General features: G+C 41.2%; 1 protein-coding gene across 2 annotated transcripts in view; it reads left to right on the forward strand.

Moving 5' to 3' along the window:
- The window catches only part of ACO1 (aconitase 1), a 64,799-nt gene that overhangs the window by 16,652 nt on the left and 21,924 nt on the right, over positions 1-26,223 (forward strand). For both annotated transcript variants that reach the window (XM_012509121.2, XM_012509122.2), the window contains exons 2-11: positions 4,192-4,310; positions 6,293-6,461; positions 7,544-7,681; positions 17,240-17,309; positions 17,438-17,621; positions 18,148-18,287; positions 19,939-20,110; positions 22,663-22,763; positions 23,893-24,009; positions 25,187-25,346. In XM_012509121.2, coding sequence (XP_012364575.1) covers positions 4,214-4,310; positions 6,293-6,461; positions 7,544-7,681; positions 17,240-17,309; positions 17,438-17,621; positions 18,148-18,287; positions 19,939-20,110; positions 22,663-22,763; positions 23,893-24,009; positions 25,187-25,346 — 1,348 coding nt within the window. In that variant the 5' untranslated portion in view covers positions 4,192-4,213. The remainder of the gene's footprint in view (positions 1-4,191; positions 4,311-6,292; positions 6,462-7,543; positions 7,682-17,239; positions 17,310-17,437; positions 17,622-18,147; positions 18,288-19,938; positions 20,111-22,662; positions 22,764-23,892; positions 24,010-25,186; positions 25,347-26,223) is intronic.

Below are 26,223 nucleotides of genomic sequence, written 5' to 3' on the forward strand. Positions count from 1 at the left end.
AACTCTACCTATGAAAGATTTTAAGCTTTTTTTTTTTTTTTCCGCCTGAGGGAAATTTGCATTTCATTGGAGGGCAAATCAGCTGTATTTTTTTTTTTTTTTTTTTTTCTGGTTCTCCCACTAATGACTCCTGTGACCCTAGTCAGTCAGTTGCTTTTCAGGGCCTCTCTCTCTTCCTTGGGGCAGTGCTACATGATTGCTAAGGTTCTTTACCAAAAACTCAACATTCTCTGTCTCATTACCTCCTTAGCACCTAAGGTCAAGGTGTCCCTAGGGAATGGTGACAGGTTGGTGCCATGCCTTAGTGCCATGCCATGTATGCACAAAAGGCGCTACTCCAAGGCACCTGCAAGTGTCCTCAATTGAGCCAAAGGTCAGTTGGTAGCAAGACTGTGGTTGGGGAAAAACCCCAGCTCTTCACTCCTCCCACCCTTTTACTGGGAGCATGGCTCATTTGTTAAATGTCTTACCCTAGTTCTGCCTGCCTTTGCATAATATTTGTTATTTTTTAGTGACCTACTTTAAAATCTGGTGTTCAGACTGTCCATGCCCACCCCCGCTCTTGCATGCAGAGTGTACCTGTGCTAATCATAACCCTGTACAAGTCACCCAGCTGGTATTTCAGGATGGGTTAGCTTTGAAAGACACTATTTCTCTACCAAATAATTATCTTGACTTTCAGAATGTGAACTACATGTAGTGAAGCGTTTCAGATACAGTAGCTCCGTTTTTATTCCTTTTGTGTAAGAACTGTTCATCTGTCTTACTTGATTCAGTGGCCAGGGACAAGTGTTCAGCCGTCTTCAGCATTCTGACAAGCGTCCCGGAGGGACAAGTTCTGAATAATTGCTCCCACCTTGTACCTTAAAAGATACCGTTTCCCGTTCCTTCCTTCTTTTTTTTTTCTTTTTTCTTCTCCTCTTTTTTCTTCTTGCCACCATGTAGTATCATCTCATTCTACAGAACAAAGAAAGCAGCAACCCCAAATAGTGTGATATATGCTAACTCTTCCCTTTCGAAAAAGAAAAACACTATATATATTTAGATACTCTGCCACCTCCAAAAAAATCCACATTCACTGTCTTCGTTTGTTCATTCCTATCTTTTATTATTGAATGAAGATCAGATAAAACAGAAAAGAGCCAAGAACAAAGCAGCAGGAGGAGAGAGTGGGAGATAAGAAAGGAATTGGAACAGTGAGACCTGTGCTTTATGTGGATGTGGGACGTAGGGAGGGCTTCCTGGCCAATGGTGGGGTTCCTAGATGAAACCCCAGATCCTGGAGGTATTTTTGGAGCCTGAAGGACCAGTGATAATACTCAAGGATTAGGGATGGGATGAGTGTCTGGCCAGGGAAAGGCAGGCCTAGGAGGTATGATGCCTGGATTCTTCTCTGGATCTGGACCCATTACCCAACCAAAGATCTTTCTTCTCACACCTCTTTGAAACATGATTGTTTTTGGCTTTCTCTTGGAGTTACTAAACCAGGAGATGTGAGACAAGCGTGATAGTATGGGTGGAAGCTTGAAGTGGCTCCAAATTCCAAAGTCCTCTAGGCTTATATGGAGGGCCTGTTTTCCAAACAAAGCTAGTCTTTGGTTGCCGAAATGCAGCTGCTATTACTTTCTACTGACCTGTGGCTCAGCACAAAGTGGCAGGAGACAGGTGACAGTGCCTGGCTCAGACCTAGTTGCATGTGGCCCCCTGGAAAGAAGTAAAGGCAACTCCAGCATTCAAAGTTGAGTCTCTTGTGAGAGGATTTCCCATGACTTTCCCAGCTTTAGGGGCCAGTGGGTGACCTCCAACAGCAGCATCGTCAGAGCAGGCTGACGTAGAGAGGTGGTGTTGGCTGGCAGAAACAGCCAGGGTTTGAAACCTAGCTCTGCCTCTTACTGGATGTATGCCGTTAGGCAAGGTTTTTCATCCCTCTGAGCTGCGGTATCCTTATCTGTAAAATGGAAATAATGATAGATTTCATTTACGGAGATGTTGCCAGGTAAAGAAGATGGTGTAAAGCACTTGGCATGTGCTGGTATAACTAACTGGTTCTTCTCTTCCCTTCCACAGATAGAATTTACTTCCCTAATATAGTGAAACGAGACACTTATCTAGCTTCCAAGGATAAAGGGAGGCAGATGGCAGTGTACTTTAAAACAAGCCATTTTCTCCAAGAGCCACCATATTGGTCACTATATCCATCCCAAAATACCAACTGACTCTGTAGGGTGGTGGGAGTAGCGGGAATCATGTGAGGCTTCTTACGTTATGCCCCAGACATTTGTAGCTACAGGGAAGTAAATTGACACATTTGGTCCCCACACATAATGGCAAATATGAGTACAAGTTAACAACTGGTTTAATCCAAAAATTTTGGGAGACTTGGGGCATCTGGCTCCTTTAGGATTCGACACAGAGATAGGGATGATTCAGACACTTAAGGCCATTGAAAGAGGTGAATGACCCATCTTGCTCAGTCCCGTGAGCGTTTCCCACCACTTCCCCTGCCTGCAGAGACTCTGGCCTCTGTTGAGATAGTCTTCTGTTTTTCCAGGCAGGCAAAAAAGCAGTTTTATTGTTGCAGTTGCTACTGTTTGAGGGTGGAAAAGGTAAGTCTGGGGAGTATAGCATGGGTGACAAATGAAAGGGAGAGTAGCACCGTTGCCTTTTTAAATATATTCAGAATTTCAGCCAGTGGAATTATTAGTTTCATTTTCTGAGCCCACAGATTTGTAAACTTCTCCTTCTGCAGATAAGCTGGCAGGTTTCTTATTTATAGGGCTTTCCCCCCGCCGATTGGCTGCTCATTGAGTGAGAATTAGTCACAAATCTCTTGAATTTGTGTGGCACTTTATCTTATATGCACTCTCACCTCAAAAACTAAAGCCACCATCTTCCCTCCCAAAGCAGTCCTAATAGCCTTCAATTCTCCCTGCCTGGAGTTAAGCCTTATTTCTTCTCCCCATAGATTTCCCCCCATTCACCCAGCAGCCATTTTCTCTAAATTTTGCCTCTTCAGCTTTTAATCCATCCGCCCGTTTTTTCCATTTCAGTTTCTGCCATGAACTTGCCCGCCTGGTTACCTGCCACCTCTGGTTGAATAGGGCCCACAGGTGTGTTTGGTTTTGCCATCATGCCACAGACCCACACAGTTTAGAAAAAATCAGTTGCCAACTTTTATAAGCCAAGAATTCATATAAAAATCTAGATTACCAGTCTCACTTGGAAAATTAGATGATCTCTCAACACTGGGCAAGCATTCCTTCATGCCCTCTCGGCTGGAGCCAGGTGGCCTCTGCCCCCTTAGATGGGCACAGATCACCCAGGCTCTTTAGTCCCTGTACAGCCTGCCTCACATACACAGGTCTCTTCCTGAGCCCTGGAGGCATTTTGATTGTGACTCCTGTTTTAGAATGTGCCCTCCCTTTTTCGATATCTTCTGTGCTGCCTCTCTGCTTCCTAAATTAAGTGCCTCACCTGGTGGCACTCCACAGTGCCCACCAATGATTCTCAAGCTGAACATGTGTTGGAATCACCTAGAAGCTTGAACAGGTTCAATGGGTGGGGAGGGGATACTCAGGAATCTATATTTTTAACAAGAAAGATCCCTGGATAATTCTAATGCAGATGGCCTAGGGTACATACCTTTATAAACACAGTTACGGTGTATTCCAGTAGCCTTTGCTGCCCATTCTTTAGTTTCAGTTCCAGAACTCCCAGAGAAGGAAGTTGATTGGGCCAAATTGGGTCAGACACCTTTCCTCTATCCCATCAAATGGCAGCTGCTGCATACAGCATGTGAGACTAGGTGGGAGAAGCAGTTCCCAGGAAAGAGGCGCTGGGCAAACAGCCTGGCTGTCTCCTCTTCAGTGTCTTGCGCCCGTTACCGGTACCTGTGGCATGTCCTGTCGCCTCCTGCACTAGCAATCCAGGAAGACACAGACTGCTTCTCAATCAACTGCTTCTCCCCAAAACTACCTAGTACCTACCAGACAGTACTAGGTAGTTTTGGACAGAGGAGATGTGCAAATGTCTATTTCTTTTTAACTATTTTTTTAAAGTTGAGTGTGTACAATAGTTAAAAATGCAAACAATACTAAAAGAAACAGTAAAAACTAAGCCTTCTTCCCAGTCCTGATTTCTAGGTCCCAGGCCTCTTAAAAGAAGAATGTAAATGTTCTCTTTTCTTTTCAGGAACAGGTGGCCATCAGTAATCATGAGCAACCCATTCGCACACCTTGCTGAGCCATTGGATCCTGTACAACCAGGAAAGAAATTCTTCAATTTGAATAAATTGGAGGATTCAAGATATGGTAGGTACATGGCTATGATAGCAATTGGAATCTCATTTGCACAATGATTAGGCTATGTAATTAATTATACTTTAGGAGAGTTTGAAAAGGGAGTAGCAGAGAATGGGTGAATGTTCTTGGGTTAAGTGCACAAGCACTCACATGCCTTTCCTACATTAATCATTTTTAAGTAGGTAATAATGATTACATGCATTTAACATTTATATAACACTTTATAGAGTATACATTTGTATCATATCATTTAATCTGAATAACAACCCTATGGGGTCATGTTTATAAAATATAAGAGGTCCTGAGGAAGCTAAGGCCCAAGAGTCAATGACACATGCTCAGATCACAAGTATGTGGGTTGTAGACAAGCAGGACAAGAACACAGTCTTTTTTATTCCCAATTCCGTCCTTTTTCTGCCTTTGCACTGTCTTTTCCAGATAACATTTCCAGATAGTATTGCTTAGTAATTTTCGCATATCAAAATGGAACTTTTATAAATAAACGAAATCATTTTTCTTTTTTTTTTTTTGCTTTGTTTTGTTTTGTTTTGTTTTTTGAGACGGAGTCTCGCTCTGTCACCCAGGCTGGAGTGCAGTGGCGGGATCTCGGCTCACTGCAAGCTCCACCTCCCGGGTTCACGCCTTTCTCCTGCCTCAGCCTCTCCGAGTAGCTGGGACTACAGGCGCCCGCCACCACACCCGGCTAATTTTTTGTATTTTTAGTAGAGACGGGGTTTCACCGTGGTCTCGATCTCCTGACCTCGTGATCCGCCCGCCTCGGCCTCCCAAAGTGCTGGGATTACAAGCGTGAGCCACCGCGCCCGGCCCCAAAATCATTTTTCTTATGAATTAATATTGTTTTATTTTAGGAACTCCAGTTACCACTGGCCATGCTGCATAGTGTTTAGGGTTTTGTTTCCTTTGAAAGATGTACGTGCATATACTTTGGTCTTAATTACAATAATTGTAAAGGGGTTATTTTCTCATTTCTTGAGCATTAACTTCATAAGAACTATTACTCTGTGTGTATATATACATGTATAAATATATGTTACTTGTCAACATTTAACATAGGCTGGGTGTGGTGGCTCATGCCTGTAATCCCTGCACTTCGGGAGGCCAGAGCAGACAATTGATTGAGTCCAGGAGTTCAAGACTAGCCTGGGCAACATAGTGAAACCCTGTCTCTACAAAAAATAGAAAAGAGTTAGCTGGGTGTGGTGATGCTTACCTATAGTCCCAGGTATTTAGAGGCTGAGGTGGGAGAATCACTTGAGCCAGGGAGTTTGAGGCTGCAGTGAACTGTGATCACACCACTACACTGCAGTCTGGGTGACAGAGTGAGACCCTGTCTCAAAAACAAACAAAACACGTAATACAATAAAAATCTAGACTGATGGTGAGATGTGATGACTTAAGGGAAAGTTTCTGTTGTTGGAATCCAGGACAAGACAACCATTTAATACCAAAGAATAATATTTTATTTTGGCCTCGTGTGTAGTGTTTTCTACCACTGAATATCTCTTTTTTTTGAAACGGAGTCTTGCTCTGTCGCCAGGCTGGAGTGCAGTGGCATGGATCTCGGCTCACTGCAACCTCTGCCTCCTGGGTTCAAGCAATTCTCTTGCCTCAGCCGCCCCAGTAGCTGGGACTACAGGCACATGCCACCATGCCCAGCTAAGTTTTGTATTTTTAGTAGAGATGGAGTTTCACCATGTTGGTCAGGATGGTCTCGATCTCTTGACCTCATGATCTGCCTGCCTCAGCCTCCCAAAGTGCTGGGATTACAGGCATGAGCCACTGTGGCCAGCCCTGAATATCTCTTAAACCCATTAAATATCCATGTATTTTAAATTGTTGGTCACTTTACCCTCTTTCCTTGTGGAAGAATAGTCTGATGCCTCGTATCAACTTTATACAGAGATTGGCCTTAAAGAGCGCTCTTAAGTTGTCTCACGGGTTTTGTTTATTTTGTCATCCTTAACTCTTAGGGCGCTTACCATTTTCGATCAGAGTTCTTCTGGAAGCAGCCATTCGGAATTGTGATGAGTTTTTGGTGAAGAAACAGGATATTGAAAATATTCTACATTGGAATGTCATGCAGCACAAGAACATAGAAGTGCCATTTAAGCCTGCTCGTGTCATCCTGCAGGACTTTACGTGAGCCTAATGTCACTTCACTCTCCTCTGCCTCCCTCATTAGCCTTTCAAGAAAGTTTTCTTTTAAACAAACGAAAACACTCTGCAATGACTATATAATTTATTAATTTATGACTGTATAATATTATATACCCATATCCAGACACTTTTGAAAGCTAAGGGGGTCATTGCCCCCAGCAGCAAGAGGAAACCAGGATTGTGTCTGGCAAACTGAAACATGCCACCTTTTCTAATGGGAAGGGTCATTATCCTTGCTCTTAAAGATCCTAGTCCTGAGTATCTTAGGGAAAGGTCAAAGAAATAGCATGGAATAGAGCCATCTTGGAATCTTTTCTCTCCCATATTGTATTGCCCAGGAAACCAGGTGTCAAACACTTGTACTTGAAACACTGATGTGCTGTCTGCAGAAGGGAGATGATGTAGCTTACATCACAAGTCTTGACCATAACTGTTAAGCCTCAGTTCTCATCTTGCTATTTTTAGATATCCTTGCTCCCCATTGCAGCATCTTTGTTGAGATACTATATTTCCATTTTTAAGTGATGTTATTTTATTCCTTCTAGAGACCCAGTTTCATTTTTCTAGAGGAAGATCACCAAAATGTTATACTTTTAAGTGAAAAAGAGAGATTCATTTAACATGAATTTGATTCACAGCCAACTTTTCTGAATTATATCCATTCCTTGAAATCTGGTCAAAATTGAGAAGGTGTGATCTGAAAGTCTTCTCCAGCTCTTTGTCAAGCCACCATGTGAATGGGAAGCACTCACAGCAGTAAGAGTTCCAGAGTTGTTAAGTGCCAGCTTTCCTATCGTTGCTGTATTTAGACCATAGCTGTTATTAAATTTAATACAGTGGTAACATTGTACATAGAGATACCACCCAGTCATGGTACTTACTACTTATGTGATTTCTGCCTGAGGAAATATGCTTAGAAACTTTCACATTTCTAAGTCTCACCCATTGTTAGCTCCTCTGATGAGGTAGGGCCTTGTCAATATTATCAATGGAGGCAAAAGCTGAAAAATCCAGTTACACACATTTAAGGCTTATTTTCTGCATTATTCTCTTTCTTCTCTTAGGGGTGTGCCCGCTGTGGTTGACTTTGCTGCAATGCGTGATGCTGTGAAAAAGTTAGGAGGAGATCCAGAGAAAATAAACCCTGTCTGCCCTGCTGATCTTGTAATAGATCATTCCATCCAGGTTGATTTCAACAGAAGGTGAGAGATTAAAACGAATACCTGAGTGTTCTGCTTTATGCAAAATCTTTGAATACGAATCTTTTTAAAATGTGTATATGTAGTTAAAGAAGAAAATCTTTAAAAGATACCTTCTGAAAAACTTAAAGTTCATATAGATTTCGCAGTAAAGATGTTTTAGGGGGAAGAGTGGGTGGATTTTTTTTTTATCTTTTTTTATTTGTTTTTACTGCTTGGTTGGGAGCAGCCTGCATTTGAATCTGACTTGAAGTCTGGGTGAAAACACACACACACATGAAGTTCTGCCATGAGAGCTTGTCAACACAAGTATATGTCAGTGCAAGGATATGTTTGAGCTTTTTCATCCACTGGAACCTTACTCCTTTTTTGATCCCAAGTAACTGTTGCATATCTAGCGATCTCTGCCTCTCCACGTGGGTTTCCATAATGCCTATCCCTTTCTTTCTCTGTGTTTCTTCTTTTGTTTGGGATATCCTCTCCTCTGTTCCTGCCAAATCTTACCTGTCCTTCAAGGCCAGCATAAATCTTATTCTGTTAGGAATCCTTTACTTTCCAGCCTACGAAGCTCCTTGTTCTTCAGTTTGCCAGATGATTTAGTGTCCTGAGTGGGCCTGTAGCCCTTGAAGGGAAGTTGTCACTTGAGTTGCCTTGGTAAGTAGACTCTCAGCTCCCTGAATGCAAGAGCTGAGCAGATAAATAGGCATTTAATATCCTAAATTGAGTGACCTTGAAATTATTCTTCAATTAAGTGAGAATCTTGGTAAGCCTGAATATAGACACCTAATGGTCTATAACACCTTTAGGTGGGGAAAAACTAAACAACCCTGAGGATAGGTTTTTTGTTGTTGTTTTTGTTTTTTTAAATCCATCCCCACATCCTTGGCATCCAAAGGTGTGCATATTAAAATGTCTTCGTGGGCCACATGCAGTGGCTCATGCCTGTAATCACAGCACTTTGGAAGGCTGAGGCAGGAGGATCGCTTGAGCCCAGGAGTTTGATACCAGCCTGGGCAACATAGGAAGACCACATCTCTACAAATAACTTTTTAAAAATTAGTCATGTGTGGTGGTGTGTGCCTATGGTCCCAGCTACTTAGGAGGCTGAGGCAGGAGGATTACCTGAGCCCAGGAGGTTAGGCCGTGCATACTAGTTGGGTGACAGAGCAAGACCCTGTCTTTAAAAAAAAAAAAAAAAAATCTTAATGAAGAAAACGTTTTACAAAGAAGAGAACTGAACATGTGAATATGTAGTTGTGAACTACCAACTTAGGCCTGACCTCTTAACAAACTTTAAAAGTGAATACTTCTTAATCAAAATATATGTACCATTTGTAATCCTAGCCCATTGAAGAGATGACTAAGTTTTGTGAGATTAAGAGCCAAGTAGTAATGGTCAATTTTCCTGACTCAGTTTATTTTAATGAGCTTTTATCCCTAAATCTCACTCTCTAAAAGCCTTTGCTTTAAGTTGGAAGTGTTGGCAGTGAGTCTTTGGGTTAAAATGCCATCAGGATATTAAACATTGTTATATAGCCCCAGTCTTTTGTAAGATATACAAAAAGGCATAGAAAATAGTAGAATCTAAGAGAAGCACTTAGTGATTTGATAGGGCCTATAAGAGTAGAGTACCTGATGGCCAGGCGTGGTGGCTCACACCTGTAATCCCAGCACTTTGGGAGGCCGAGGTGGGTGGATCACAAGGTCAGGAGATCAAGACCATCCTGGCGAACACAGTGAAACCCCATCTCTACTAAAAATACAAAAAAATTGGCCGAGTGTGGTGGCGGGCACCTGTAGTCCCAGCTACTTGGGAGGCTAAGGCAGGAGAATGGCGTGAACCGGGGAGGCAGAGCTTGCAGTGAGCAGAGATAGCGCCACTGCACTCCAGCCTGGGCGACAGAGCAAGACTCCGTCTCAAAAAAAAAAAAGAGTACCTGATGAAGTTAAACTTGAAAAAAAAAAGAATCTAGTCATCTTTGCCCTTTGGATCACAATGGTAATAGACAGATGAGAATGAAGTCAGAAGAAACGAAGAAACTCTACCATTTGTCCTTTTCTCCAAAAGGCAGAATTTGTACCAGCCAAAACCATGAAGATTTCAATGTAGATATGGGTGTAAAAAAATCAGCTATTGCTGTATAACAATCCCAGAATCTCAGCAGCAGTCAACAATAAGAATTTATTTCTTACACGTCTTCTAGTTGTTTGGGAGGTCAGCCGACCTAGGTGAGCACAGCTGGGCAGCTCTGCTTTGCACTGCACTAGCCAGGTTGGCAGCTTACACTGAACCATACATCTGCGGAGCAGCTGGGACAACTCTGTTCCATGTGTGTTTCTTTTGGGGTCCAAGCTAAAGGAGAAAGCAGCTGTCTTGTGACCACAGAGACTCAAGTGGGCAAGTGGAAACACGCAGTATCTCTAAGGCCTAGCTAAGGACCAGCACAGCATCACTTCTGTTCACAGTGCCATTGATCAAAGCATATCACATGGTTGAGCCCAAAGCTGGAATGGGGAAATACAGTCCACCCATCTTCGGTGGAAGTAACTTCAAGATTACACCGCAAGGGTTTTGATACAGGGAGGGCAATCAGGTATTTTTAAGAGGCTATTATCTTAACCTAGAAGTATGACTACCTAAAGTTGTCAAAACAACTATCAGTGGGAGAAATAACTTTTCCATATACAGTGCTGGAAATTGATTAGTGGAGGGAGCAGTTCTTATGAATGTTTAAAAGTTTTAGAAGGAAATATATGCGTGTCAGATGTCTTGATAAGACTAAATTTAGAAGCAACGAATGAAACAAGGAAAAAAGGTATAGATTTAGTTACTGCAAAGTTAAGAGAAAATAACTTGAAAAATGTGGCAAAGTGTTAATATACTTAATATATGGAGTATCTATAATCCATTTAGAAAAATAATAGGTCCCTGAAGATAAATGGGCAAAGGAAAGTGGACATTTCATAATAAAAGGAAATGCAAATGGTAGTAAACAGTATATAAAGGCTTTTCAATCTCACAAGTAATAAAAAAGTAAATATTTGAGATGTCATTTTCTTATCAATATAGTTGAGATTAGAAAATATTAATTATGAAGGTGTTATAAGGGAGACACTTTTATACACTGCTGATAGCACTATAAATTAGAAATGAGGATTAAAGCAATACGTGTTAAGACCTTAGAAATTTCTACATCCTTTGTCCTGGAATTCCTACTTCCAAGCATACCCTTTATATTATTTATTTATTTATTTATTTATTTATTGAGACAGGGTCTCACTCTGTTCCCTAGACCAGGGTGGCGTGATCACCGTTCACTGCAGCCTTGACCTCCTGGGCTTAAGCAGTCCTCCCACCTCAGCCTTCCGAGTAGCTGTGATCACAGGCATGTGCCACTACATCTAGCTAATCTGGATAGCTGACTTCAGAAAAAGCTTAATGTCCAATAATGTTTATTAAAGTATTATTTATAAATGAAGCCTAGAAACATTCTAAATGTCCAACAAAAAATGCTTTATTAAATTATGGTATACCCCTGAAGTGAATCATGAGGTAACTTTAGAGTTTAATTTATGAAGTCTTTAATAACACTTGGAACATGATCACATTGTAGCTCAACAAGCCAGATGCTACATTGCATATGTAGAGTGACATAAGCTACATGGAAAATGATGCAGGAATTAAAAGATTGGAAAGGGTGCCAAGTTGCTAAGCAGTTATCTCTGGGATTGCAACTGTCTTCATTTTCCTAATAAGAAGCTATTATTTTTATAATTAAGTCATTTAAGAATATGAAACCACTCAAAGGGAAACAAAAACACCTTTATTTGCTTCCTTGAGGATGTAACTGAATTTCAGGCAGCCTCAGAAATTTAGAAAATGATGTTTCTCCAGTTAATATTGCTAACATCCAAACCAGATAAATTCAGGATAAAGAGAAATCTACTTTGTCCCCTGAATTGATGGTACTTGGAACAGACCATGTACTCTCCAGCGCTTCCCTTTCCTTTGGACTCTGAACCTGTCCTAAGGCAATATGTCTTCCCCCACCTTCCTTTTTTCCTAAATCATGTGAACTCAGTTTAATGTTTTGGTTTCAAATGGAAGAGTTTAAAATATATGCGTAAAATGTTATCCTGTTTGAGATAGGATAAAGACCCACTTCAGAATTTATGAAAGTAGCCATAAATTCATGCCCAATTTCATCTTTCTTGGAGACTTTCATTAATGTTGATGGGTTTACCTTCATTTCGCTCGCCTAGAATGTGAAAGTACAGGTAGAGACGGAATTGTAATATAGTTTTCATGTCTAAACTCTATTGACTCAAAATTCAAAGAGCTCATGGCTGTTAATGCATCTTGAACTTGGGTCATCACCAAGTTCACTGTAATTTTTTTTTTTTTAGACCTTGACTCTAATCAATTGTGGTTTCAGTTTTTTATAGACCTTTTTTCATTTACACCATGTACTGAAAACATTATGAAAAACAGCAAAATCCAAGGGTGAACTTTGACCTAGATTGATAACCAAATCTGGCAAACCCACATGTATATATAAAATTAGAGCGAACACTGGCCAGGGCGGTGGCTCACGCCTGTAATCCCAGCACTGGGAGGCCAAGGCAGGTGGATCACAAGGTCAGGAGATCAAGACCATCCTGGCCAACATGGTAAAACCATGTCTCTACTAAAATACAAAAAATCAGCCGGGCATGGTGGTGCGTGCCTGTAGTCCCAGCTACTCAGGAGGCTGAGACAGGGGAATCGCTTGAATCTGGGAGGTGGAGGTTGCAGTGAGCCGAGATTGTGCCACTGCACTCCAGCCTGGCGACAGAGTGAGAATCCATCTCAAAAAAAAAAATAGAACATTTCTTTTAGAAGTGTTTTTATTGGTGGTATTTTGTTTTTATTTCTTGAGTTGTGGTTTTGCAATTTAACCTCATGATCTCTCTCCCCATTTTTGTAAGGAATTAAATGTGATGTCTCAACTCTGTGAAACTGTGCTGTGGGCTAATTTCCACCTCTGTTTCTAGAAATGAGTGAGAAAAACTGGGTAAGGGGTGGTAGAGTGGTAAATATCTCAGTTAAATGTTTGTAAGCTCTTTGCCTAGTTTGAATAATACTAATCAGCTTCACATCATCTTTAGAAGTTGAAGTTCTAACACATTATTGTGATATTTTACAAAGTTACCTCACCTTTTTTTTGTTCCTCCAACAAGAATTTCATAACAGTGGCCAGGCACGGTGACTTACGCCTGTAATCCCAGCACTTTGGGAGGCTGAGGCAGGGGGATCATGAGGTCAGGAGATTGAGACCATCCTGGCTAACACGGTGAAACCCCACGTCTACTAAAAATACAACAGATTAGCTGGGTGTGGTGGTGGGCACCTGTAGTCCCAGCTACTTGGGAGGCTGAGTGAGGCCGGGGAATGGCGTGAACCCGGGAGGCGGAGCTTGCAGTGAGCCGAGATTGCGCCACTGCACTCCAGCCTGGGCGACAGAGCAAGACTCCGTCTCAAAAAAAAATAATAAAAATTTCATAACATTTTCTGACCAGATTTCATTAATGTGAAAACTATCTCCATGTTAATACTGTCCGTGAATTTCTGGAGCTCCATTAAATGTAATTCTCAGAAACTGAACTACATTCAATTCTGAATTCAAATTAAGTAACTAAGAAATTTCCTCTTTAGTCTGTGAGGCCATTCACATTTACAGACCTTATTAAAAGCTCACTAGATTAGACTAATTTAGGAAAGTTCTGAGTGGTAGAAAATTCTGAATGCTAGGTCTATTCATTCCAGTAACTAGAACTAGGCTAATTGAGCCAAGTTCCATATAATAGATGTTTTGTTTTCCTGAGTAAACAGAGTTTTACCTGGAATTACTGTATCATGAAACAGTCTAAGCATTTCTGGCTTCTGCACGTCCTATGAACATGTTGCTTCCATCAAACTGATACCCCCAGCATTCTCTGCGGTAAACATTCCCCCATCAGTCATCAGTCATGCTTCTGCTGTGAGAAGCTCTGCCATCCTCCTGGTGCTGGAGGGGGCAAGATCAGGGACAATGACTAGGAGTCCATAAGTGCTGGCGGTATATGGCAAAAGAGATGGGGAGGAGAGGCAGGGCCACATGTGGTTATAATCTTACCTGTAGCAGTAGAAATCAAGGTCAGAGAAGCTTTCCTCTTTTTAAAAAGTTAAATCCATTTCGCAGATCTATTATGTGCTAGTATTTATTGCAGAAACAGGTTATAGTTTAGAAGGGGAGAGAAATTAGTGAACACACAGCTTTCATGCAGTTGATAAGTGTAGTCACCACGGAGAAGGGGCAAATCATCCTGACCTGGGGAGTCTGTGGGTTTTTCAGGGAGTGTCACCTGATCTGGATCCTGAAGCCTGTTTACCAAGGAGAGAGGAGCTGAAAAAGACCTTCCACTCAGAGCAAATAGAGCATGCAAAGGCATGAGGAAAGTGGGGGTGGGAAGAGCATGCTGGCTACAGTGTAGCTGAAGCTGAGAGCTTGGACTGGAGGCTAGGAGAGGGCTTATAAAGGATGGCTGAGGTCAGGTTGAAGGACTTGGGTTTTTAAGACAAGGAATTTTTACTTTATTAGAAAATGGAAAGCCATTGGTAGATTCAGGCTGGTGCGTGATGATTTGTATTTTAGAAATGATTCAGGTGACCGTACCAAAGGTAGATTGAATGGCCTCACAGGGCAGCTAGTTGGGAGGCTATTTCTGGAATAAATACCTTGATAGCTGTAGGTACTAAGTGGTGGGAAAAGAGCTCATTAGATATGGACAGACAGGGAAGAGGAACAGATTTAGGAAAGAAAGCCCAGCATCAGGGTTTGACCCACTGAGTTTGTGGTGCCTGAAGTATTCTTGGTGCGCATGCCCAAAACACACTGGAAACATAGATCTGGACGTAGAGACAGGTGGAAACTGGAGGGATGGAGCCCTCAGCATACTATTGAGAAGGTCGAGATGAGTACCTTGAGGAGTAGCTGTGTCTCGTCCAGAGGGTCCACAGAATCTGCTGATGCCGGTGTCCATGCAGGTGTCCTGCCTTGTTCTGCTATCCTGGGGTCCCTCCTTTCTCTCTCTCTTTTGCTCTTCTCGAACATGTACACACATAAATAGACACTTATTCACTCAGGCAGGGATCAGCAGACTTTTTCTAGAAAGGGCCAATAGCAAATACTTTAGGCTTTGCTGGCCACATGCTGTCTCTGTCACATATTCTTCCCCCCAACACCCCAGCCTTTAAAAATGTAAAAATCATCCTTCATTTGAGGGCCAAGCATATATGGGCATTGGGCCACATTTGGCCCATGGGCTGGTTTGTAGACCCCTGCTGTAAGGCAGTCTCAGGAATTGATCCTACCTATTAAAGCAACAAACACTTGTCTTGGAGAATATTCATATCAAGAGAAAAAAAATTAGTGTGGTAACCAAATATGTTTTTGTTTTGTTTTGTTTTGTTTTTTGAGATGGAGTCTTGCTTTGTCGCCCAAGTTGGAGTGCAGTGGCGCGATCTCGGCTTACTGCCATCTCCACCTCCTGGGTTCAAGTGATTCTCCTGCCTCAGCCTCCCGAGTAGCTGGGATTACAGGCACCTGCCACCATGCCTGGCTAATTTTTATATTTTTAGTAGAGATGGGGTTTCACCATGTTGGCCAGGCTGGTCTTGAACTCCTGACCTCGTGATCTGCCCACCTCAGCCTCCCAAAGTGCTGGGATTACAGGTGTGAGCTACTGTGCCCGGCTCCAGATGTGTTTTCTATGAGGTAAATAACACGTGCTTCCGGTCCCTTTTTTCCCAAGGAGTGCCTGCCCATCTTGCTTGGGCTGACTCACCATCATCCTTCAGACTACATTGATACCATGTCCTTCTGGAAAGCATTCCAATCCCCCCAACCCCCACCCCCAGCTGGGTTCATGGCCCATTCCGAGTGCTCCCATACCAGGCAGTGATGATTGCATTCTTTTGCAATTGCCCTCTCACCAGACTCAGAGCGCCAGTGGGTAGTGAGCACACAGCTTTTGCACCATTGCATTTTCAGCATGTAGCACATGGCAGGCTCTGGGAGAGGGGAGGATCAGAGTGGGTGAGAAGCTGAGTATCATGGTCAAAGTAGAAACCCCCAGGGCCAGTCAGACCTAGGCTCAGATAACAGCACTGTGTTACTGTCTAACTTTGGACAAATTTAACCTTTCTGTGCCTCAGCTGCTGCTTCTGGATATTGAGGATGAGAGTAGTATTTACGCGAGGGGTTGTGATGATAAGTTCACATGTGTAAAGCTCTGAGCGCCTGTAACGTAATGTTGTCCTTTAGCTCTTGCTGTTACTATGGTGATGTTACTACCACTGCCACCATTACTGCCACAGTCGCTGTTACTATGACAGGAAGGCCATGTGGTATAGGGATTAAAGGATTGTGTCAATTTGGGAGTCAGACTGCCTGGGTTTTAATCCCAGTTCCACCATTTACTAGTGTCTGTGGTCCTGAGCAAGTTTCTTTTTTTTTTTTTTTTTTTTTTCGTCTGTGCCCTGAGTGCAGTGGCAATCTCTTAACCCTCTCTGTGTCTCAGTTTCCCCACTTGAAAAATGTGGCTGTTAGTTGCACCTAACTCAAAGGGATATTATGGAGACTAAATGAGAAAATTAACATAAAGCATTTAGAATAGTTGCTGGTTCCTGGTAGTGTCAGTAAGTGTTAACTACTGGGTACTAGGAAGTAGTTATCCAGTACTTCATTTATTAATGAAGTCTGCCTTTGGTCTTAGCTATTAATTTTACTAGCCTGTCCTGTGTTCACTCAATCCTATGATACACGCTTTATGAGCACATTCTGTGTGCCGAATCTGTGATCTTGTGACTATGACTTATTCTGCCTTGACTCAAAACAATGCAGTTTGATTTTTAAAATCCTAGAAAATCTTGGTGCCCTATGTTGTCCTGATGGACTGAATGACCTTGAGTAAATCTTAGCATATAATCTGTGGTTCACAGATGTTACCAAGTGACACCATCTTCCTTATAAACCTTGGTCCTACACACAGGAGACTGTGATTCTATAAGGTACTGATTCTCTCAGCATTGCTAGTTTTCTGTCTCCCAGCATAAAGAGATGAAAATACCAGCCCAGACACAGCCCAGGTCAGAGAGATGTTATAATGAGGTCATGGATGAGGAGTATAGAAACAAGAGTTCTTTAAATGTCCAGGCTGCTGTTGTCATATGAATGTCTTGAGTCTGTTCCTAAGAGTCAGACTTTCTGATTAGATTAGTTTTAACTTGAATTCAGTTCATGTTTTCTGCCTACCATAGTTAAAAGCATTGTAGGAATCACTTGTACCAAACAATAATTACCCTCTTTACTTTCACTAGTTACCTCTCCTATTCTGCATTGTAAATAGTCATGAATGAAATTCATATTATCACTCAGGAAGCAAGGAGATGCAATTCCATTTTGTTTCTTTATCACCAATAAATTTGACCACTAATATTTAAGCCTCAAATTTTATACATTTAATTTTTCTCTCTGACAGGGCAGACAGTTTACAGAAGAATCAAGACCTGGAATTTGAAAGAAATAGAGAGCGATTTGAATTTTTAAAGGTATGGGCAGGGTCTGGTTCCATTGTTTGGTTTTCTTTGTATGCGGGGTACGAGGGAGAGATGCCAAGAAGATGGGCTGAGTAGAAGTACTTCATCTTCATAGTGTTCTTTCCATTTGTCAATCCCAGTGGGGTTCCCAGGCTTTTCACAACATGCGGATTATTCCCCCTGGCTCAGGAATCATCCACCAGGTGAATTTGGAATATTTGGCAAGAGTGGTATTTGATCAGGATGGATATTATTACCCAGACAGCCTCGTGGGCACAGACTCGCACACTACCATGATTGATGGCTTGGGCATTCTTGGTTGGGGTGAGTGTTCTCCCATATATACTGTTTTGGGGCATGCACTTTAATTCACTGTGATTCTATTACATGTCAGTAACATGAATTTACATGACCACAAGTTTCCGAGAGGTATTTTTGTCAGTTTTGTCACTGCTGTTTTTCCAGTGCCCAGAGAATCACTTTGCACCTAGCAGGCACTCAATAATTATGCTTGGAATAATGAACAGAAGCAAGGGGTTAGGGACATTTAGCATACATGAAAATCACCTGGGGTGTTAAAAATAGAGACTCCCAAAGCTTACTCTTCTTTGCATGTGGCACCAAGGAGATTTTGATACAGGTGTTTGGGGGACCATGCTTTGAGAAACACTTGTTAAAAAATTCTATAAAGGAAAATGGAGAAAAAATAACTGCTCTTTATAGAAACATAACCCTGTACCAATTAAACATTGTAACTGGGTTTATTACCTGTTAATGTCACTAAATTTATACGTGAGAGATAGAGTAAGGAGTAATGAAGGCATTCTTCCGGTCATGCCGTTCATTGCAGGTGTCGGTGGTATTGAAGCAGAAGCTGTCATGCTGGGTCAGCCAATCAGTATGGTGCTTCCTCAGGTGATTGGCTACAGGCTGATGGGGAAGCCCCACCCTCTGGTAACATCCACTGACATCGTGCTCACCATTACCAAGGTAACAATATACAACCTCTTCTGTGGTCTTAGAAAGTCACAATGATAGCTTTCCAATGGAGGGAATACATAATGGAATCTTGTTTGGTTTCCAAGTGCTCTAGCAATGCTAGGAAACAAGGTTGATGATTTTAAAAGGAGATGAGGTAAGGGAAGTATTCTATGTTAAGTTTAGATAATTATGTTTATTTTCTTCTAGTATTGCTGCATTGATCTTTTTCTTAAAGGAAATTTTTTAAACTGTGAAATAGTTCAATGATACAGAAATTAAGATGGCATTCATATGCCCACCACCTAGATTTAACAGATGATACCATTTTGTCATAGTTGCTTCAAAGCTGTGTTTTTAAAGAAATAACATGTAATGTCTGTGGCTAAAGCCACATTCCCCATTTCTAGAAATAATCACTGTCCTGAGGTGGTAAGAATCATTCCTATGCATGTGTTTATGCTTTCACTACATGCTTTCCACATGGTTCTTCCTTTTATGTAAATAGCAAGGTAGTTCCATGAATAGTTTTACTTTTTAAATTCTCTTCTCTGTATTATAAGTTACATTATTGTAACATATATGTCACGAAGCTGGAAAGTATTAGGCTTTTTCTGTAGCAGTTAGAGATCATCTTTTTCTGTGATTTGCTTGTTTTGTAAAAAGGCTATTTCGTTTTGGAAGACTTTTGCAAAAGCAGTGGTTTTTAATGATCACAAACATAATTTTTTCTGCTTTTATAGTTTGGAGGCTGGGGTCTTTTGCATGGACACGCTGTCATTAAAAGTGCAAAACACATTTCTCTTTGATTTAATTTTTGTGAAATTTTGAATTGGATTTATTTGAATACCATAGCTTATCACAAATGTCTGTGCACTGTTCTTCAGATGCGGAATACTACAGGACTTCCTCACAAAATTTGGCAGAATCCCCTATAACCAAAAGAGCCCATCTGTGTGGTTGTAGCTAGAAACTGGCTTTAGGCAGAGCTAAGTCAGTCACTGTGGCCTCACTCCTGGCTGGTGCCTTGTGTGGAAAAGATATGGGGATCTTTTGGTTACATTTGACTTATACTTGTAGCATGAATTTTGCTCATTACGCCTTTGAAAAGTTATTTTCTTATTTAGGTTGAAAGAATTTAATGTGTAGCACTTCCAGATGCTTCCAATGATCTCATTAGAGAAAGAGAATGTTTCTCATTTTGAAATATTTTTCTTAATATTATTTGTATTTTGGGCACACTTTGTCTTTTTATAAATAAAAACTATTTGACATCATCTTAGATTTATGGGTGAGTTAGTATAAAGAGTACAGAGAATTCCTGTTATCTTTCTCCCAGCTTCCCATAATGTTAACATCTTAAATAACCATGGAACGTTTATCGAAACTAAGAAGTTAACATTGGTGTGGTACTCTTAACTACAGACTTTACCAGTTTTTTCAGTAATGTCCCAGAATTCTGCTCCAGAATCCAATCCAGGGAACCATGTTACATTTAGTTGGCATTGTTTTTTAAGTTTTGAAAGTGATCACAAATGTGTTGGGCCAATTTATTATTTGGGTTTACTGACAAGACTAGTTTATAAGAAGTACAAGATGGTAGTTCTGCACTTTGAATGTGGGCCATCAGATCTCAAACTTTTCTGTTGTTTCTGCTGCTTAGCACCTCCGCCAGGTTGGGGTAGTGGGCAAATTTGTCGAGTTCTTCGGGCCTGGAGTAGCCCAGTTGTCCATTGCTGACCGAGCTACAATTGCTAACATGTGTCCAGAGTATGGAGCAACTGCTGGCTTTTTCCCAGTTGATGAAGTTAGTATCATGTACCTGGCGCAAACAGGTAAGTGAAGGGCCCTGAAAGCATAGGGCTCTTTGTCAAAGTTCCATGAAACACCGAGAATCTGAGCACTGCCTTCTGCCTCTACCCAACAGAAGGCACTGGGTTACAGTTACACAATTTTTTTTTTTCTCCATGGAGTCAAAATGGGTTTTTGGGATTTAAGGAGTTAATATGAGATAGAGATGGTATGGCCAATAGAAAGAGCTCAGAGATTACAGAAGCCTGGATATTTATACTGGTCCTCTACTACTAGTTTTTTGACATTAAACAAATGATCTTAGTAATGGTTACTGCTGCCTATGGGGTACTTGCTGTGTACCAGGTACCTAGTATGTATTTGCTGTCAACCACTTTACAGATCTGTAGGGTAGATTGATTGACTAGTTAATTAATATTACAGAAAACTGAGGAGCAGAGAAGTGTTCATACCCAAGGCTAATAAACAGCAGAGTCAGAATCCAACACTGCAACTGCCTGGCTCCATACAGGAACAGCACTCTGCAACACCCCACTCAGGGATGTCCAAAAAATGAAATGAGGCCGGGCACGGTGGCTCACTCCTGTAATCCCACCACTTTCGGAGGGCAAGGCAGGCAGATCTGACCTGAGGTCAGAAGTTCGAGACCAGCCTGGCCAACATGGTGAAACTCCTGGGAGGCGGAGGTTGTGGTGGGCCGATCTCGCACCACTGCACTCCAGCCTAGGCAACAGAGAGAGACTGTCTCAAAAAAAAAAAGAAAAAGAAAAGAAATGAGAGGCTGCATATGAAGGCATTTTAAATCATCGACAGATCTTTAACTCTGTATTTTTAGAAATTTGACTTTTAACTTTGAGAAAGCTTTAAAATATTTTTCTCAATTTAAAAACATTAACTCTTCCTTCAGTCATCCATTTAGCAAATTATCAATATCTGGCCTAGTTCCCAAAGACATAGCAGTGAACAAGATAAATAAAGTCCCTGCCGTCAAGTAGCTTGCTTTCCAGTGAGGGGGGAAGAGAATGAACAAGTGAACAAATATGTAAGTGTGATGTGATGAGAAAGAAAGGGGAGGTGGCTGAAGTACCCCAGAGGTGCTTGCACAGATGTCTGGATGAAGTGAAGGGACAGCCATGGGAAGGGTTTCATGAGAATCTTACAGACTCCAAATAAATCTTAGTCTTCTGCCGTAGCCTGAGGAAATTCCTCTAGAAATAGTAAAGATTGTCATGAAAAAGTTTATTTTAAAAGGTTTTTATTAAATATAAGCACATTGAAATTGATTAATACATCTTTGTTCCCCCAAAGGATTTTAAGTGAAACAGATAAAGAACTAAAAGAACAGAATAAATAATTGAGGAAATCAACCTAAAGAAGAGAGGGACAGCGTGCTGGGTAGAGGGATAAAAGCTGTGAGATGGATCTAGAGGGAAGGTTAGTTGGTTAGTTCCTGTGGTGCTGCAGGTGGCCATTATACTTCTTCATAATCCAGTGCCAAATCTGTAACATCTATTAAATTGAAACAAACGTATTGCTTCAGAAGAGTGTAGCCCTTTCTCATAGTAAACCCTAAGATTTCTCCTGTTCATCTTCATGAGGAGCATGGCATGGGGTGTAGTGAACAGCGGGCTCAACAACAGGTCAGGACAAATACATTAGTGAAGCTCATACAGCTGTCTTTTATGAGGTCTGTGCTGAGAGCTAATGACGTTTACAATTCAGCTAAAACAGACAGACAGACAAAAAGTTCTGATCAGTGGTAGGATCTGCCAAAGGATCAAACCTTCTGTTTCTAACCATCAGAGAAATTGTGGACTGCATGTCCGTTGGGCATACTTCATGAGTATTATCTCCTACCCCGGGATCTTGATAAGAGTTAAATAGCAGAGGGTTGAAGGTCATATTCCTGGTGATGCAGCATCGTGAGTTAAGACTTTGAACTTTTGGGTCAAGCTCAGGTTTGGATTTTGGTTCTGCCATTTACTGGCTGTGTTACATGAGAGAGTTACTTAGTCTTCTTGAGCCGCCATTTCCTTATCCATAAATGAGAATAATAATTGTACTTGCATCATAAGGCCATGATAAAGGATTAGAGATTGAGGTAATACATTTAAAATGTTTAGGACACAGAAAGTGCTCAGTAGCCAGTGGTTTCAGGTGGGGTTGGGATGGGTTTTAATTTTAACAGTAATCATGTGGAATGCTGAGTCTTTGTGGCCAGTTGAAGGCAAATGCATAGGTGTGCTTTCACAATTAGCTCAGGTGTTAAGAGTCTCCTAATTAAAGGCTATACCCCAAAAGAGATGGGTTATCTATAGATAGAACCAGAATCTTTTTCAGAAAACAGTCACTTTGATAGGAACAGCACATTCATTAATGGCCCCTAATAAAAAGCAGCATAGTGGGAGAGTCAAACCATTAGCCTGGAAGCCGAAAAATCGACAGAGCTGTTGGTGTGTGTGTAAGTGCAACGTATGTTGCGTACTTACATAATTGCTGATGAAGTATCAGTTTATAAACTTCAACCAGGAAATACTAACCTATGTTACTTGTTACTCCTTAAAATGCCTTTTAGGTCGTGATGAAGAAAAATTAAAGTACATTAAAAAATATCTTCAGGCTGTAGGAATGTTTCGAGATTTCAATGACCCTTCTCAAGACCCAGACTTCACCCAGGTATGAGAGTGCCTTCCACTGCGCATGTATTTCCTCTTCCTCAAGGCTGCGACTTTAGTTGTGTTTTTTCTTGGGGGAATGCACTAGTAGGAAATTAGCCACTGCCAAAGCATTACAAGAGAACAGAGTTTTAAAAGGTTGAAAAACCAAAAGGATAAAGAAATTGTAAACATAACAGAATAATATAACTTCTTACATTCCTACTGGCTTAATAATTGTAGGTTAAGTGTGTTCCCCTATTTGAACTACTGATTCACACCTCTTAATGTGGAAGACCACTGAAAGACTTTGCTAAAGGAATAAGAATGATACAATGGACTTTGGGGACTCAGGGGAAAGGGTGGGAGGGAAGTGAAGGATAAAAGATTACACATTGGGTACAGTGTACACTGCTCAGGTGATGGATGCACCAAAACCTCAGAAATCACCATTAAAGAACTTATTCATGTAACCAAACACCACCTGTTCCCCAAAAATCTATTGAAATATAAAGAAAAAATAAAGAGACTTCACTAGTGGAACAAGAGCTGTTTACAGGCTAAACCATCATTATTATAGACCTAGAAAGAAGTGAAGGTACAAACATGTCAGTAAACTGAATCCACATTTTTCTAGACAACAAGGTAAACTAGACCTGCGACCCATATTTGGTTTCTTAATATATTGAGGAAAGGAAATACTCAGTTAGACTAAGGCCCATTTCCTGGTGTTGATAACTTAATGGCTGCATCCCTCCGAAATCACCTTAGAAGTGTAATGGTTTATGTATGATTTCAATAGAAAACCCACCTTCAACTTAACTTAGCCATATAAAACGCAATGAGCTACCTCCAAGGATGGGCGAGTGGAGGGCACTGGGCGTTTGCAGCACCCACCCTGTTCTTTCCGAGAGGTGGCAAGGCTGCCTGCCTGTCTCCTGCTACTTAAGTGCCTATCATGATCTTGGGAAATTAATCACTTAAGATTAATTAAGAGGATTAACAGAAACATTGGCTTCTTGTTTTTGAATGTGGTAGTTTATTTGCTTATTTTTATGGTTGTCATGTTTTAAATTCTCTGACAATGCTTTGGATTTCCTCTTTGTGGATATAATGTAAATTCTATAATTTCTTTTCTTTGGGGTCAACAGGTTGTGGAATTAGATTTGAAAACAGTAGTGCCTTGCTGTAGTGGACCCAAAAGGCCTCAGGACAAAGTTGCTGTGTCCAACATGAAAAAGGACTTTGAGAGCTGCCTTGGAGCCAAGGTAGGGGCCTGCAGGAAGAGGTTGAATCCTCTCGACTCTGCCTCTTGCCTGGTTACTCAGTGTCCAAGCTTTCATCCCACTTGACCATGAATCTTCCTGTAGCCTGAAGCTTGAGGGTGTTTATTTTCCCTTCTGAAGTCCTTAATGACTTCCTCCATTAGCCACGAGCCAAGCAGCAAGAGCCATCATAAACACAACTCTCAACCCACCTTTTTAAGCATGTCTGCTTTTCGCAAGACCCTCACCACACTGTTTACTCACCCAAGGTTTTCTAGCTGTTGCACCTTTGTGCATGCCCCTCCCTGCCTGAAAGTCTCTTCTCCAACTCATCATACTCTGTTCTGTGAACTCCATAAAACTTGGTTGGGAGACCAGCTACTCTGCATCGGGTTCTCAGAATCTCATAGCAGAAAGTCACCTTTCCCTTATTGGACACTTCATGGTGCTTGGTCTGAAATACTTGGATAGCATTCCGTATTCTTTAACTTACATTGTTGGCACTTTATTTGCATATATGATTTCTGTTGCTAGACTGTACATGTGAGAATAGGATTTGTGTCTGAATCACCTTGGGAGCCTGCAAGGTACCTAGCACAGTATCTTATATGCAGTAGATTTTCAATGAACATTTCCCAAAAGAATGATTAAGATGTATGATGGATTTTATCTGTGAGACACCAGTATTATGCCAAATATTCAGCTGTACTTTGTTTGCATTGTTGATCATGATTAATTGAATCTGGTCAAAGTAGTGCCTTTTTCTAAATTTCCGTAAGGTTAGAATCCATAGTCTTAATCAGTCCATATCCATTAAACTGTACAATAATGTCATTGAGTTCAATTTAGACTAACCTTAAGTTTGTAGTTTTAGCATTTACATTTTTGAGGTGGGAAGGAAGTAATTGTTACTAATTTCAGTGCAGAGAGTAAGACTCAGATATCATGACTGCTTTTTGTAAAGATTTAAAACAAGTAATTTTTCTGTAGCATTTCAGAGTTTACTTGCAGAGATACTTATGCTTTTGTTAAGAATTGGCCTTTAAAATTATAGTTACCAAAGTATTCCTTCTTCTCAAGTGAGGACTGTTGACTATATGTATGTTTTTTCCTCTAGCCAGATATATGTGTATCTTATATAAATAGATTCCTATATAATATGCATCTTTTCTTCCTTCAGCAAGGATTTAAAGGATTCCAAGTTGCTCCTGAACATCATAATGACTGTAAGACCTTTATCTATGATAACACTGAATTCACCCTTGCTCATGGTTCTGTGGTCATTGCTGCCATTACTAGCTGCACAAACACCAGTAATCCGTCTGTGATGTTAGGGGCAGGTAAGTGCATTTGACTCCATCCTCATGGTCATACATGTGTGTGGGTGGAAATAGCCCGAGACAGGGCCCAGGGCCTTGGAGGAGTTGTACATGTAGTTCCCTGAATCTCCTCTTTTCCAGATACAGATATTTATTGGCCCACAAATATCTACACAATAAATAGTGTGCAAAGCAAAGTTTTTAAAATAGAATGCACACTGCATAATAGTCTCTCTTGAGAATTAACACAGAAAATAAGTAGAGGAAAGCAAAGGAAGCTGGATTTCTGGGAAAGCCTACATTTGTGTGTCAGACTTTGGAAGAAAAATAAAGTATTGTCACAGACTTTGTTCTCCACGAAACCCCTGAGCAGCAGGATTGAGTTCTGACGTGAATGCTGGGAGGTGTTTCTGAATGAGGGCACAGGGCACTGGCTGATAAAACCTGGGGCCACTGACCTGTTTCGCAATTCTGGTTGAGTTGTTAATATTTACATATGCGGTTTCCCTACTATAAGGTCTCTTTAGTTTCCAAGTTTTTAGTCATCCCCAAAACTCCTCTTATGTCCATCCACAGACCATACAGTGTCAACAGTTCCTTTTTATGAAGCAGACACGGGCATTGGGAAAGCCTTCTTTGCCTGAGTCCGTGTATTACCACCTAAGCTTTCCTTGTCTGGTCTGGAGGAAACCAGTCTTCTGTAGACAAGTTACCAGCTTGTCTGTGCTTTTTGTCCCCTCATGCCCCCACCCCCACTGCTCATGTTTTTGCTACTTCTGTGATACTTCCTAAGACAGAGCACTCAGTGTTCCAGTAGCAGTCTCTGTATCTGCCAAAGTCCAGCAGATCCTCCACTTCAAGATATATCTGAACACTCGATTTTTTACTTCTTGGCTGA

Source organism: Nomascus leucogenys, chromosome 8 (genome assembly GCF_006542625.1).
Source record: "Nomascus leucogenys isolate Asia chromosome 8, Asia_NLE_v1, whole genome shotgun sequence".
In the NCBI taxonomy this organism is placed as follows: Eukaryota; Metazoa; Chordata; class Mammalia; order Primates; family Hylobatidae; genus Nomascus; species Nomascus leucogenys.